The following is a 15,765-nucleotide window of genomic DNA, read 5'->3' as shown; positions in this document are numbered from 1 at the left end:
CGATCACTCTAAAGAATTTTTCTGATTTCTCATGTTGTTATTAATTAATATAATATTTCATATACAAAATATCGAATATATACATGTATATATGTATTAAAAATTAAGAACTTTTAACTTTTTAACAATTTTTCTACCTTTATTATTTTTCGTATATTTTTTTAAAATTTATTTTCTAAAATATACAAAGCTTAATTCTAAGAATGTGTATGAAAAACGTCTTTAATTTATTTCTTAAACATTTTTTTATTTCCTCAACAATTAAATGTTGATCTATCAAAACTGATATAAATTTTCATTCATTTAGTTAGCTTATTTATCAAGAATTCGCGTATTTATGCGCGTTTATATATTAACTCAATTGGTATCAATAATTTTGGAGATTCCAAATTTTTTTTTCGTATATTATACGTATATTATCGTATATATTTCGTATATTTTATTATTTCGTAAAGTTGTTCTTCTTTAGCAGTTTCTTAATTGAAGTTTTTCATGTATTTTCTAATGATATTCTAATGATTTTTTATTCGATATAGTTTTTGTCCATAGGACATATAGAATGTAGAATAATAATGAATAATTAACAAATCTGGAGTTCAGGTTCAGGACATAGAATATAGGACATAAAGTGATAATTACATAATAATTAACATAAGCAAACGTAAGGTGGAGGTCTGGATAGATCTAGGAATTTATGTTTTTACATATTTATGCAATGATCTACATTATATTATATCGTAGTACATCTTTTTTCCTACATAGATTGCAATGGCAAAATGCAATATATCTAACAAGTTTTCCTTTTTATCACCAAACAAAATATATATTTGATTATATTTCTTTAATAATACAATAGTTAAAGGCAAAATTATATTAATATAAATGCGAAATTATACTAATATAGAAATAGGTTAGATATTACAGAAATCAATTTTTATACAGTTATCTATAAACCTACTAATGATCTAGATTATATTTCGATATGACTACGGTTATCTATGAAGCCAAATTATCTCTCGTAGAATAATCAATACATGTTCATATATCGAGTCCATATTATCCATACGAAGAGAATGCCGATTAATATTTTCACAATTCTGTCTATCCAAAGCATTCTGTAGTCATAAAACAGATTTAATTATTATTCGGGACTAACAATAATAATAATGTTTGTTTCAAATCATTAATTAGATTTCTCTCAAAATAATTCGATTAATTAAATCTATAAAGAAAGCTTAGTTTTATATATATATTGCTCGAAACACAAACCAAGTTTAATAACCAAACATTAAACAAAGTTTAATAAATCAAGAAAAATCAAAGTATTATATATTTAATATAATATTTCTAAAGACGTATCTAAGTTTTCTAAGTATTTTGAGAAAGTTAAATTATTTTGAGTAATGTAAATATTTTTAGCTACAATAATTGTGTGAAAAAATTTATTTGATATGCGACTGAAAAAATAAATACGAAGGAATAGCGTAATGTTTTGTATATAACTGTGGAACACGCAGTCTTTAAAATCTCACCTTTTATGATGGAATCTCGCTGCATCTAGTTTTGTTTGATCCATGCTCTCGTTTAAAAGAAAAATTTTACCTCCAATTATACAATTTCTACGAGAGAAAATAATATTTTATTCAATAACACATTTTATACAAAAAAAACTTTTTATCACTCTTGCAGTATTAATCAGATATACACACAGAATTGTTCTTATTTTATTAAAGAATGTTTTCGTTTTTAGAATTGATTGTTATTTTTTCTTAAAATTAATATTTTTCAACAGAAACAAAAGTGAGATAAATACTAATCTTTCGCTTGTTTTCTGAAGATAAGTAAATTTTGCGATCGTGCGATGCACAGTTTTTGTCTTACTCACTTATAATACAGTAGCTTGTCACCATTGTAATTTACGTCTGCCACAAACCCAAAGTCTTGTTGATTGCCAAGCGGTATTTCATTTGATAAACTTAATAGTTTTTGATTTCGAAAGTCCCAATCGTTGAATAAAAAATGCGCGACATGATTATTAACTACAAATATTTTCCTGTATTGTTTCAATAATCTAAAAATATTTGAAAATATATATAATAAATATAATAAATAAATATAATTGAAAATATATATAATAAATATAAATATATAATATTTAAAATTTTACTAACGTCTCGAGTGTATAAATGTATATATTTCGGCAAAATACTATTCTGGTCTACAATAATATATTTTTCTTAATAAATTTCTCTTTAACAGTCAGGAAGAAATTACTTTGATACAAGAAAAAAAGAATTTTTAGAAAAGTTTCCTTAACGTCTCCTTATTTATATTATATTATATTGTATGATGTAAGGCAAAATATTTTTAAGCTTATTTTTGTTTTCTTAATCTTCTTTGAACTAAGATTAACAAGTACATTCTGATCAATAAAATTTTACCTGGGATTTTTGCCTACAATTCGTAATAATCCGTCGACAAATATGGCCGGTATCACGTGCAGCAGTAATACTAATATTCTATAAAAAAAATGATTCTGTATCATAACTGTTTCAGGAGTCCAGATTATGTTTTCTAAAGGAGTCTCCGAAAGGAGGATTCGCTTGCTCATTTGCAACATTGTTAAGCGTGATAGATTCGTGCTATGATCAGTCGAGCAGTTATAAACGAGTGGATGAATATTTTCCGTATCGTTGCTCTTGCTAATAAAATTAAAAATTGAAATAATCATTAAATAACTTACAGAAAACGATATTACTACTTATTACACAAACTTTTTATAACATATTTTTATCATATTTTAAATTTTATAATTATTTAAATATACTTTTAATAATATTTAATTATGTTATAATATATATTAAATAATTTTATACGACATGTTCTACATTTCTCAAATAAAAAACGATTTATAAGAATGCAATTTATCGTACTTCATCACGCCACGTTTCCATGCCGCAACAATCATAGCTTTAACAACAGTGTCAATTGGTATATGATTGTCAGAAATAAATGGATTATTGTAAAACACTCGTACTATCCCTTTTCCACAACCGACCATAAATCTCACTGGACCGTTAAAGTTTTCCAACCAGCCTTTTGCAGGTTCGTTTATCGCTGGTGAAACTGGATATAGAAAATTTTAATTTAGGAAAATTTTATATCAATAAATCCGTGTATGGATTATCTTATTGTTTAATTTAAATTATGTAGAAGTTTAAGGAACATAGGATAATACTTTTTGATTTTATAAGAAACTGTTTTGATATTATTCGAAATAACGTAAAACGTAAATTGTTTAATTTATCTTTGTTTAATATTAAAAGAATTGTATATTAAATGTGTGTGGAGTAATTTGTATATAAAATTTATATATAAAATCCATAAAACCAATCATAATTACAATTACATTGTCAGAATCATAGTGATAAATTACGTTAAAATATTCTTTTATGATGTATGCATTTATTTGACATAACAACATACTTATAGATGGTCTGCAAATCACGCACGGCAATGATTCGGAATAATCAGTTATCACCTGTTCCGCAAGTTTCTTGGTAAATGTGTATGTATTCGGCATTGCACCTAAATATCTGCAAATAATCTCAAAGATATGTCAGAGCTATATAAATAAAAATATAAGAAAACAATATTATTCAGATTAATTATGAAAAATATTAATGTAAATAATTCAAATGAGCACCGAACACAGAGAATTATTTCAAAGTTGTTTGCGATGCACTGGCTATAAATGTAATATATAAATAAAAAAGAATTTAAACTTTATCAAAAGGTATATAAAATTATTATAATGAAAGTACATATATAATTTTTATAACTTGATTATCATAAAATATGAGATAGAGGAATCAATGCAAAAATTTAACACTCACTTTGATTTAAATACCTCCAAAACATAATCATCCATGGTTTCGGCAATTTGAATCGTTTTTCTCCAGTCGATTTCCATTGGATATACGATCTCATCGACGACGAATTTATCGACTTGCGAATAAGTCGAGCTGATATACACCAAGGCCTTAAGAATAAAATTTAGTTAATGCGATAATGTTTGCGAGGAATTATTTTTAATTAATCGCGCAGAATTTTCAGGCGGAAAACATGTTATCTCGGTATTTCTATACGATCACTTACCATCAAATTTTTTAAACTTTCGCTTAAAACGCAGATGTCTCTTGTCGCCCGAAGGTTTGTAAATATAGCCTTCTTTAGTGTATTATCGAATCTCACGTTCGCCGCTACGTGAAATATTATAGATACCCTTTCGATCAAAGTGTTTCTGTCAGCAGACGACAAACCTAATTCCTCCATTTCGATATCACCCTTCAACGGAATCAATTTTTCGAAACAATGGGGTCGTTCGTTGCGTAATCTATCAAATAACTACAGAAAATAATATGCATAAAATGGTATAATTTCCTTGAATCCCATAATTTTGGAAAATCTATGTATATATATATATATATATATATATATATATATATATATAGATATTTTACGGTTTATGTAAAATTATGAAATGATTTCAAGCCTCATAACTCGGAAAGTACTTAATGAAAACTAACTTAATTATAGTGTTTTAGAAAGCTCTCGAGATGAGCTACAAGAATATGTAATAAAAAATTGGGGGTTCCATTTAAAAAAATTAAGTTGATCTTGAAATCTCCTTAATGCCTGCATCTATAAAAATATCGGTTGTACCGTACGATGTCCCCCTCTGTGTCAAACATCTTTTGTTATAAAAATTTTTTCATAGCTCTTCAACTTTAGCTAATATTCACATCGGTCGCTTTACATGAATCACCCTGTATATATATATATATATATATATATATATATATATATATATATATATATATATATATATATATATATATATACAGATAGAAATAAATAAACGAATTATTAATAAATACAACATTTTTATAATACAATATTATATATAAAGTGGACTTGATGATACAAGATGACTAAGATGAGGGAGGTACAAGTTAATAATTCGATATTTTACGTAAAGTTTGTATTTCCGTACAATTTGAAAAATTATAAATTTTTTTTACAATTCTACTTAAAATTAAAATTGAAGTTGTTCCATGAAGGGCGAACTTTATCATTGTTATAAAGTTCGTTTGGACATTTAAAAAGTATGAATAGGTCAAATTGTTCTGGAGTTGCTTACAATATATATTGAAATTTCTTGTATATATGTAATATTATTATAAATATAAATTAATTAATATTTTTAACTGTTTCTCTTATACTACTTGCCGAGTTTGCCAGTATCTGCTGGAGTCTTTCTTCAATGCACATATTAGTCTTCGGGCGCATTAATAAGAATATTTCTCGCGTATCGGGGCATGACCTCAGCAACTTTTCTATCAACGCTTTTCCCAAATATCCTGATGCGCCTGTGATAAATATACTTCTTCCAGAATAAAATGTTGGTATCGACAAAGTCGTTTCTTTATCCATTTCTCACAATTGTAACAATATCGAAATGATTAAATATACCGAAAATAAAATAATGCGCGTATTCAGTCAAATGGATTATAGAAAACTTATAAATTCTATTGTTATCTTATAACAATGTATCCGGATAAAATCACGAATGAGTCTGAAAAGATCGACAAAAGAAATATTTCTTATATATATTTGTATTATTCACTTGCATTGCTCATCAATTTGTAAGCGACATTAATCTGTGAACCGGCGATTAATTTGTTTAATTTTAATCATTTAATTTAAATATCGATCATTATTTTACCACATTATAATTCTTCCCGAAATATTTTTTATAGCCATATATATCATATCGTATGTATATTCATACATATTTTTGTGTTATAAAAGTTAAATTTGAAAATGCAAATTCATATATATCCACATCTATTCCTATTTTTGTACATTTTAATGGCATACAAATATAAATACATTTCTTCTTTAGCATTTCAGAGTAAAATTAATTATGTAAATTCGCTGTTAAATACAAAAAAATCGACCATAAATATAAACTTATTTCAATAAGTTATTGTTTTCAATTTTGTAGCATTTAACTTTGTTTACATACATTATCACGAGATAAAAAAGTGTTCCTACGCAAATTACTCAAAAATGTACGTATATGTATGTAATTAGTAGCATCATACATGTATATTTTTATATATTTTTAAATATATAAAATATAATATATATGTTTTCAAACATTTTTTATTATATAATGATAATTTTTGGTAACTAAATGATTAAATGATTTTAGTGTTTTGTTTCATTATATCAATATACATGTGTATGCGAACATGCGCATACTGTATAATGCGATATCTGACGTGTGTTTCTGATTAACCTTGCTTTTGAAATTAATGAATCTCATCGACGAGAAATTCGATTGAATTTCGATTGGAATGACTTGCAGCATTTTATATTTGACTATTCCCTCGCTTTCTTAATGCGGTGTATTTAGCATTATATGCGTTACATTTAGCATTATTGTATTCCATTTTCAATAATGCAATCTTTCCGTGAGGATATCTTTTACGATACTCGATAATTGGACGCAATAAAGAGCAGAACGCTTATATAATGCGGATGTACGCTATTAATATGGAATCTGAAGAAGAAATCCTGCATAAAGCACGACATTCCGTCGTTGCTTTTAGTCCCATTCGTTTCGATCCTGACGAAGATATTCCCGATGAAAAGTATGAAAATTTTATATGTAATATCATATGATGATTGTTTGCGCTAAAAAAAATGATATTTATTGATATTGATTATTCCCACAATTTCATCATGTTTGAAAAGACTTTATCTATATTAACATAAAAGGTTTTTATTCTTTTTTATTAAAATTTTTCTATTTACTTTAGGGATCCTATTCGGAGTAAAGTTAAAATTGCAAAAGTGACTGTGGAGAGCATTGGAGGTAAGAAACTAAGCTGATAGACGCGATATTTCTTTCCAAAAACAAAGATCTTTTTTTGTTGTAACTCAGATTCGGAAATTTTGTATGACAAATACGAGGAAGATGAAAGCCTTATACAATGGCAATTATCGAGGATAAGAAAACTATTGGCTTTCTCGTCACTAGTATGTTATATATTTGTTGTGATTATTTACTAGAAAGGGGGCTAAATTTAAACCTAGATTTCATTTATAATTGATTTAGAAATCAATTATATCACGCTTTTACAGGAAAATAATTTATTATTTCAATATCTTTTTTTTCTTGTAATTTAATAGATATTTTTTAATCGTTCGAGAGACTTTCTCGATGTTTCTTTTTCACAGATATTAAAAGAAAGTTAAATTGTGCATCGTAAACAGATTTTTTGACAATTCCATATTTATATTAATTAATGCACTTGTGACGTTGCTTGATCGATTCGGTTTTTAATTTAAGCAATTGTATACCAATGAACTGATAAATTATACAATGACTTCTATAAATACAATATGTAAATACTGTCTATAAATGTAAATACTGTCTATAAATGTAAATACTGTCTATATATGTAAATACTGTCTATAAATGTAAATACTGTCTATATATGTAAATACCGTCTGATAAATTATACAATGATTTCTATAAATACAATATGTAAATACTGTAAAAGTAAAAATTATAATATCAAAATTATTTAAATTTATCAAAATATATTTTATAAATATAAAAAATACTATACTATTATATACATATATATTGCTTCTGAATAAATTTTTGTTTCAGTTACGTGAATGGAATGTGATACAGGTAATTCTGTTACATATCTAAACATTATAAAATTCGACTATCACAATGCAAATGCCTTCTTTATTCTTAAATTTATGCTACATTAATTAATATATCTACAATTTCGACTAACATCAGCAAACAGGAAATCATATAGATTTTTGATTTAATATTAGTTGTATACTTTTTATCATTAAACGAAAAAATTAAGACTAAGAAGATAATTTTATTGTTACTTTAATTGTGATATTATATTCTAATACTATTTAGTATTTTTTAATTATATATAAAGTATATTGCATTCAATTTTTATTCAATCTTTTAAAAATATCTTTTAATAATATCAAAAAGATATTGGAAAATATCATAAATAAACTGTCATGTTTTCAGGTATCGATCATATTTTTCACGTAATCATATTATTAAAGGAAAGATATATTATCATACGATCGATTTAGCCCAAGCTTCTAGAAGTTGAAATAATGACGAAGAAAGCACGCACAGCGTTGGAGAAAGAACAGGCGGCAAACGCAGCTGCTGAAGCCGAGAAAATTAGGTAAAAGCTATTCAATGATACACAAAAGAAGAGGGAGCAAGTTTAAATTATTTAATGCATAAAATACTGGATGTAAAAGCGCGTGTATAATCAATACTTATTTAGTCCTGAATTTAAATCAAGTCAAGTTAATCTAAAAAAACTTTCCGACTTTATTATCCCGACTAATTTTGCATCAATTCGCGACATTATATGAATCGATTCGAAAAAAAATTCTCACAGATTATCTAAAAACAGATTAATCTATCATACCAACAATTTGTTGTCAATTGATAAAATATGACACTTTGAGCCTTTAGAGTTTAGGTTTTTTTTTATTAATATATTAACGCAAAGTATCTTGAAAAGAACGCAGATGATTAAAGACATGCATGAGGAAATTCGCATGGAAAAGTACAATATGGAGAGACAAGCGTTACTCGAGGAACAGGAGGCTCAGATGCGTAAAGTTCAATTGGAGGAGACGCAATGTGTGCTTCGCAATTATAAAGATGCGTTTGCAAAATACGTAGCTGCCACCGAAGAAGAAGAAAATGTAAATACCTTGTTCTTTTGTTATATTTATTGTTATACAATATATGCTGTTAATATTGTTATATAATATATACATATGTATATATGTTTTTCATATACTTTTACGTTGATTTGCTAGCACATATTAAATGTTTCGAGTATATTAATGACATGGTTCAACAAGAAAAAAAAAATAATTAGTTTTCAGCAGTTTTTTTACTAAATACGATTCCTGCAAATTTCTGCATATTACAATACAAAGAAATTTGCGATTTAAATTGTGAAAAAGGTTATTTTTGGTTGTTGAATTGTAAAATTAAATATAAGAATTAAATTTAGATTATATAAATAGGCTTTTATATATACGATCACGTGATAGAACATCATTATAATGGAATAATTGTTTATAGTGGCTCAGATATATGACATGCGACGGATTGCCAGACCCCGGGAGCTTATCCGAAATGAATACCTATATATTTTTATGGTCCATGGAGGATGAGAAAGTTAACATGAACAATTTCATCGTGAGATACAATATTATCATCAGCGTACGTGAATCTTCATACGATTGAGACAATCAGTAACGTAATTAAATATTACGTCATTTAATTTGTCAAAGTGTGCAAGTAGACATTTCCGCTCGCTGTTAATTTGTGAATGAAACATTCTTTCTGCCAGTTGTACGAGAGTAAAATCTTCTTTATAGCTTTTAACGAGACTCGATGAGATAATACGATTTTCTGTAACGAGACCGTCCGATTACATAGACGAATGCGAGATGGTGAGTCGATCGATCAACTTGCTGTGGTTTTCACTTTTCATAAAGTGATCGTTCAAAAGTCATTCGCATCATTCTGTATTTTGCACAGATCAGACAACGATTCCGAGACAAGCTTCGAGAATGGACAAACGCGGCGTGTTACTCTCTCCTGCGTGAAATAGAGAGGGACATGATTCGCGAGGGTATAAAAACGGCGAGATATACCAACGCCTCCGATCAGATTATTTACTGCGTTTGGGCTTTGATAAAATTGCCCATCGGACTTAAACAGGTCACCGATAAAGATCGGCACGTGTCGACGATCGCGGATACATTTATCTATTTGCTTCTCCACGTGTATAGACGTATGTCAGTTTAGTTGGAATAATGATCGCTCGTATTTTTCGATAGAAAACCGATCGAAGTGCATTTCGAGGAGTTGGAATTGACCGTCAAGATGCCTCTCGACATCGATTGCTACTGCATGGCGATTCGGGTCTTGTGGCTAAATCACGATTACAATTCCGATTGCGCGATCTCGTATGTCGTGCCAAGATTGCCAGACGAATACGAAAGCATGTATGATATAGGTATGTATAGACTGCAAATATTGTCGATATTTATGTATTTATTACGCGAATACTATAGACATACTTTCATCTCTGTGACTTGGATCTTCTTCTTACGTGAATATTTCAGATTTTCTTTCTTTCTGCCAAAACGAGTATGATGCAAAATTGAAGATACGCGAGGATCAGGTCGAAGGCCGTTACTTGCGACTGGAAGAGAAAAAAGCTATACTCGAGAGAATAGAGAACCCACCGGTCCAGGTGCCCACGAAACCCGAGAGGAAAGGGAAGCAACAAAAGAAAGCGGGTGCGCCGGGAGCAAAGCGTCCAGAACCAGAACAGGAAACGGAACAGCTACCGTATTTACCTACACCGGACGAGATAATTTTACAGAGAGAGGGTACAAGAATCTCTGTATTTCCAATCTACGAACATGCTTATTTTGATGCGTCACGAATTCTTTTTAATTTCATTACACAATTTTTTCTTTTTATTTTATGTTAAAGATAGGACTAAATAACCCAGAGATCTTTTCGATTTGTTGTAAAATTTATTTATAATATCACGGAATTATTATTAATATTCTGTGGACAATCGAAGTCGTTAATATGACGAAAAGAAAAATATATTATTGTTTCCCTTCCTTACAGACGAATCGCGAAAGGAAATTAGAAAATTACTGTTTACGCGATGCGAGAAAACGGAAATAAATTTGCGAAAATACAGGATACTCGGCGGTATATTGCATATCGATTTAGTTTATCAGCCGCCGCAACCAAAGGACATGATCAAAGATATCATGCTTACGACATGTAACTAATGATTATTCTAATTCCAGATAATTATTATATTTATAAATATATCTTTTCATATTTAAAATTCATCTTCTTTGCAGTACAAATTCCCAAGAAATTGAAATTCGTACCATTCTGTAAACCATATAAGGCGCCACCGCCGGCGCCTGATTCTGAAAGAACACCGGAAGTGATCGAAGCAGAGATGAAAGCTCTGGAGACTGCGATGGAGGCGCTGGTTCTGGTAACTTTGAAGTATGTTCTATAACACAGTTTCCAACAAACTTATTATCCTTTCTCAGAGTATCTCTTTCATAAGCTAATAAATCCCTCGTAATCTTGTTACAAGCAAGATTTTATTATAATGTAACAAGCGAAATTGTGGAATAGATGAATCACTTAAAAAGTAATTATTAAGAAATTTGATACAATGGCTAGACACATGAAAAGTTCTCTTATAGACAGGTCACTTCTTTAGAAGGAAGAAAATGATAAAAATTAATTTGGATAAAATTTTCTTGAGAGGATCAAGATCAAAGCCTCACTCGCGTCCAATTTCTTTCTCATTTTCAGATTGATTACTAATCGCGTGCGTATTCTTTTCTTCAGACTTCCCAGTTCTATTATTTGGTTTGAACCGCCATTAGTGGCGCACTGGATACCCGAGAAAAAGTTATGGTCCACGCAGGACGTGCACGATATCAAGTACAACGAGGAGAAGCAAACTATCACGTTTAGAACTGGCAGACTGGGCATCCATGGCCTCGCTACCCTCAAGTTCGTCAACATCCCTTTTCAAAGTTGGGAGCTCAAGCCCGAAATGGGCAGAAACGCGCGCGGCGGAGTTGTGCTTAATATATCCGGTGCCATCATTCAAGCAGAATTTATCGTCAGGGTATTCAATTCTATGAATTTAGTTTGATCAAATAACGTTCATATGTAGAGAAGATGACTAGATAAAAATTCTCAATAAAAAAAGAAAAACGATAACGATATAAAACAATAATACAAAATACGTTAATACCTTCTTATATATGTTTGTATATATTTTTTTACGTGTACGTGCAAGATATTCTCATATTTTTAAAAATACATCTTAATAAAATCGCGAACGTTACTACTTCTCAAGATAAAATGTAAATTATATTACAATGAATTCAATAATATCGTTCAGTTTTCGTAGGAGGACTTGATCTGTCTAAATTCGCTGGCTGGCGGTATGTCGACGGCGCTCAAAGAAATGATTGGGGAATATATGAAATTATATCTCTTGATTGAGGTAATCTCTCTATTTCTCCTTCTCTCTTTCTATCTTCTTTTTATTAACACCAAACATTTTTCTTCTACAGAAGATGCGTAATGCTGGATGTGACCTGTTTCCAGAGCGAGATGCCTTTAGTTATGTAAAGGCTCTGCCAGTAAAGCATCCGGCAACGGAGAAGCACTTGCGAGAATGTATCGCTATGCTTTGCACAACGTATACATTCTCTTGGTCACGCTGGAATGCTAGTCGAAATTCCAGAGAAATTGTGATACAATTCAAAGAACATCATGGATGCGTTGCGAAAGAGGTAGAGCCTTTAATTGTTTGTCGAACGATTCATTGTTACAACTATTCCCGTTCGAGCAGCAGGATACATAATAAAAACAGAAGGATAAAGAGACGATCTTATTTTTACTTTTTTCTAGCGAACAAATTTGACTCTTTTGGTAACTCCCTCGCGAACAATGACAGTATCCTGTACCGAAGTAAGTTCAGAATTTTCCGATGTACCTCTGGATGGTGAAAATTCAAAGGTAAATACATTTAATTTAAAAAATATTAAAGCACTACGTCAATCATTCGATCTTTAATTATTTCAAAGATAAATCGATCCGTTCAAAAACAATTCAGAAAATATAATTATGTACACATCATGAGCAAAGATGATTAAAGAAATATATAATCTCATAAAAATTAAATTATATAGCTTACTCTGCATCTAAATTTTAAGAAAGATTAATATGTAAGCCAATACAAAATTTCCCTGACATATCTCGAATCGAAAAGATAATACATTTAAAAAAAAATCATAAAATATAACTGACTGAAGGATGTCTTTTCCAACAGTTTTATGCTGATCTGTATCACTTGGCGCTACAAAACGCCGGAATCAAAAGTCGACTTTTGATGAAGAACGTCTCCTTTAAACTTGCTAATACTGTCACGGAACTTCTGGGTTACACTAATGTAATCAACATGTCATCTTAACAAGTGTTTTTGAAGAAAGAAAGAAATAAATACAATACCTTCTTCACATCAGATTTGTTATGCATTCCATTTCTCCATATTTATAAAATATCCTATACATATATCGTGAAATTTGTGTTTCTTGCCACAAATAATATGCAATCATTGACATTTGAATAGATAGACGGAGCATTAGCTATCGATTAAGACGAGGAGGACTTTGATATTCGCGGTAAGGAGGGAACAAATTTATATCCAAATTCTAATGGAATTCAGTAAAGCATACTCTCTAAAAGTGAATCAGTGAAAATATCACTAATTTAAACAGTAAAATAAGATTTCACTGAGAATCAGTGAGTATTTTACTGATCTTCAGTGGAAACGCTTACTTTTTTGTTATTTTATCTTATATCTCACTGATTATGGTCAGTTAAAATAAAATTTACTGTAAAACCAGTAAATTTTACTGTAAAACCAGTAATCGCTAGTTCGTTCGTTTACCGCTATGATCGCTATCTCTCTCGTATTTAATTTTAGTCATAAGAATTATATAAAGTTTGCAAAAAGCGACATTTAAAATTAGAAGTATTACTTCGATTTAATTATTTGATACAATCTCAATAGAGAGGCTTCAGATATTAAATCGATCTTTATAAGTCGGACAAATAAATGTCTGGCGACTTAATGAAAATTATTCGTTCGTTATTTATTTAAAATAACAAGTTCAATATGCATGTAATATATAAATAAAATAAAATTTTTAATATAATAAATATTTAGTAAATATAAATAAAATTTTTAAGTTTATATGAAACAGGTAGAGAGATGAATTGTAATTTAATATTACTGACAATAACGAACGAAATATTACTAATATTGAGAAATATTACTGATTGAAACAGTCAAAATTATTAACTGATTCTTTTAATAAAATATCACTGATTTACAGTGCTGTACTTATAACTGCTGTAATAAGTGACTATTTACTGTTTTTCAGTGATAATACGCTGATTCACTTTTATAGAGTACATGCATAATTGAAAGATGTAAATGACGGAAATGATAAGAAAAATGATAAATAGCTTTCAGCAATTTATGCATGACGCTGCTTATTGACTTAGAAAATTGTATACGATAATTTCTTTTGGCTTTTGATAAAAATAATTTTTCATACATGTAATATAGTGTTTAATATAGATATATATACATATATATTTTTTTCCTAAAATTATAACATTATCATCATTTAATATATATATATATATATATATATATATATATATATATATATATATATATATATATATATATATACAGGGTGAATTTTAATGGTTGTGTCAATCTTTTTATCATGCGGAAGATTATCGACCACAATTGTAATAAATTGATCGGTACATAGATGTCAGATAATTGGATCGGCCGTATCGAAGGCCGGGATATAATGTGTACAATTAAAGCAAGTTAAAAGCTGAAATTATGTGTGTAGTATGGATTTATTTTTATTATTAAAGCTACGTATTTATTATTATTATTATTATTATTGTTGTTGTTGTTGTTGTTGTTGTTGTTGTTATTATTGTTATTATTATTATTATTATTAAAGCTACGTATACATATTCGATATATTAAAGCAGTAAGAATACATATTTAAAAATTTAGTTCAAATTTAACACTAATGTTTCATGTAAAACTTTATTTCAAATTCCGCAATTATTTTTATGGTAAATTTTTATTATTGTTTATATGCTAAAAATACGCAGCAAAAAATTTTCTTTCTTCTTAAATTAAAATTACGCAATTGTTTCATAAGAATGTATTTCTCATGGAACAGTTGCGTAATTTTATTTCAAGAAGGAAGAAATGCTACATATCTTTAGCGTATAAAACAATAATAAAAATTTATCATAAAAATAAATGCGGAATTTGAAATAAAGTTTTACATGAAACATTAAAGTGTTAAATTTGAACTAAATTTTTAAATATGTATTCTTACTGCTTTAATATATCGAATATGTATACGTAGCTTTAATAATAATAATAATAATAATAAATACGTAGCTTTAATAATAAAAATAAATCCATACTACACACATAATTTCAGCTTTTAACTTGCTTTAATTGTACACATTATATCCCGGCCTTCCATACGGCCGATCTAATTATCTGACATCTATGTACCGATCAATTTATTACAATTGCGGTCGGTAATCTCCCGCATGATAAAAAGATTGACACAACCATTAAAATTCACCCTGTATATATATATATATATATATATATATAATTTATCTTTGTGATATATTTAACTTGGAAAAGAGCGTTTCAAAAATATTTATTAGCTTCTTAAACAAATATGTGAAACTTATTTTTCGAAAAATAATTAATCGAGATAATATTTTAGATAAATATGTATTATAGAGAAAGAGATGCTTGGACAGTTTTATATATATGTACATATTTATCTATATAATCGAATATATTTTTATATTTAATTCTTGTTTTTTTTTTTTTGTATGTGTATATTTAATTTGTATTTTTTTACTTATTATAAATTATTTTATATATTATCTTTTATTAATTTTTTAAA

General features: G+C 28.4%; 2 protein-coding genes across 5 annotated transcripts; one reads left to right on the top strand and one right to left on the bottom strand.

Moving 5' to 3' along the window:
* Positions 1 to 979: 979 nt before the first annotated feature.
* Positions 980 to 5,518, bottom strand: LOC145961271 (fatty acyl-CoA reductase 1-like). Its single transcript, XM_083081302.1, has 9 exons — positions 5,293 to 5,518; positions 4,159 to 4,407; positions 3,897 to 4,042; positions 3,487 to 3,596; positions 2,934 to 3,126; positions 2,442 to 2,702; positions 1,886 to 2,071; positions 1,533 to 1,619; positions 980 to 1,115 (listed from the first exon to the last, which is right to left on the bottom strand). Exons 1-9 carry the CDS (start codon positions 5,494 to 5,496, stop codon positions 1,028 to 1,030), a joined length of 1,524 nt encoding a protein of 507 aa, XP_082937428.1. The 5' UTR covers positions 5,497 to 5,518; the 3' UTR covers positions 980 to 1,027.
* A 711-nt stretch (positions 5,519 to 6,229) lies between these two features.
* Positions 6,230 to 13,230, top strand: LOC145961270 (dynein axonemal intermediate chain 7 homolog). Of its 4 annotated transcripts, XM_083081297.1 has the most exons (18): positions 6,244 to 6,722; positions 6,891 to 6,946; positions 7,016 to 7,110; positions 7,751 to 7,774; positions 8,212 to 8,309; positions 8,658 to 8,844; positions 9,233 to 9,373; positions 9,532 to 9,606; positions 9,695 to 9,894; positions 9,997 to 10,175; positions 10,285 to 10,554; positions 10,805 to 10,966; positions 11,050 to 11,203; positions 11,558 to 11,843; positions 12,132 to 12,227; positions 12,298 to 12,519; positions 12,638 to 12,745; positions 13,059 to 13,230. In XM_083081297.1, the coding sequence occupies exons 1-18, from the start codon at positions 6,604 to 6,606 to the stop codon at positions 13,197 to 13,199; spliced, it is 2,613 nt and encodes an 870-aa protein (XP_082937423.1). In that variant the 5' UTR covers positions 6,244 to 6,603; the 3' UTR covers positions 13,200 to 13,230. The 4 variants fall into 4 exon arrangements, with proteins under 4 accessions (XP_082937424.1, XP_082937423.1, XP_082937427.1 ...); XM_083081298.1 differs by lacking the exon at positions 10,805 to 10,966 and having other exon boundaries at positions 6,230 to 6,722; XM_083081301.1 differs by lacking the exon at positions 7,016 to 7,110 and having other exon boundaries at positions 6,247 to 6,722.
* Positions 13,231 to 15,765: the final 2,535 nt, after the last annotated feature.

The sequence above is a fragment of the Camponotus vicinus genome, unplaced genomic scaffold (assembly GCF_025532165.1).
Source record: "Camponotus vicinus isolate PSW18456_S1 unplaced genomic scaffold, iyCamVici1.0 SCAF_11, whole genome shotgun sequence".
Classification (NCBI taxonomy): Eukaryota; Metazoa; Arthropoda; class Insecta; order Hymenoptera; family Formicidae; genus Camponotus; species Camponotus vicinus.
Note: the sequence above shows the minus strand (reverse complement) of the source record. Positions and strands in the feature narration are given on the sequence as shown.

Bases quoted from the DNA above. Each gene is read 5' to 3' on its own strand.
- LOC145961270 (XM_083081297.1), top strand. From the start codon at position 6,604: ATGCGGATGTACGCTATTAATATGGAATCTGAAGAAGAAATCCTGCAT. The intron at 7,111-7,750 runs GTATGTTATATA...TTTTTGTTTCAG, and splicing joins TATTGGCTTTCTCGTCACTA to TTACGTGAATGGAATGTGAT. The intron at 7,775-8,211 runs GTAATTCTGTTA...CGATCGATTTAG, and splicing joins GTGAATGGAATGTGATACAG to CCCAAGCTTCTAGAAGTTGA.
- LOC145961271 (XM_083081302.1), bottom strand. From the start codon at position 5,496: ATGGATAAAGAAACGACTTTGTCGATACCAACATTTTATTCTGGAAGA. The intron at 3,597-3,896 runs GTGAGTGTTAAA...GATTATTTGCAG, and splicing joins TTGGAGGTATTTAAATCAAA to ATATTTAGGTGCAATGCCGA. The intron at 1,620-1,885 runs GTGAGTAAGACA...TTTCTCTCGTAG, and splicing joins GACAAGCTACTGTATTATAA to AAATTGTATAATTGGAGGTA.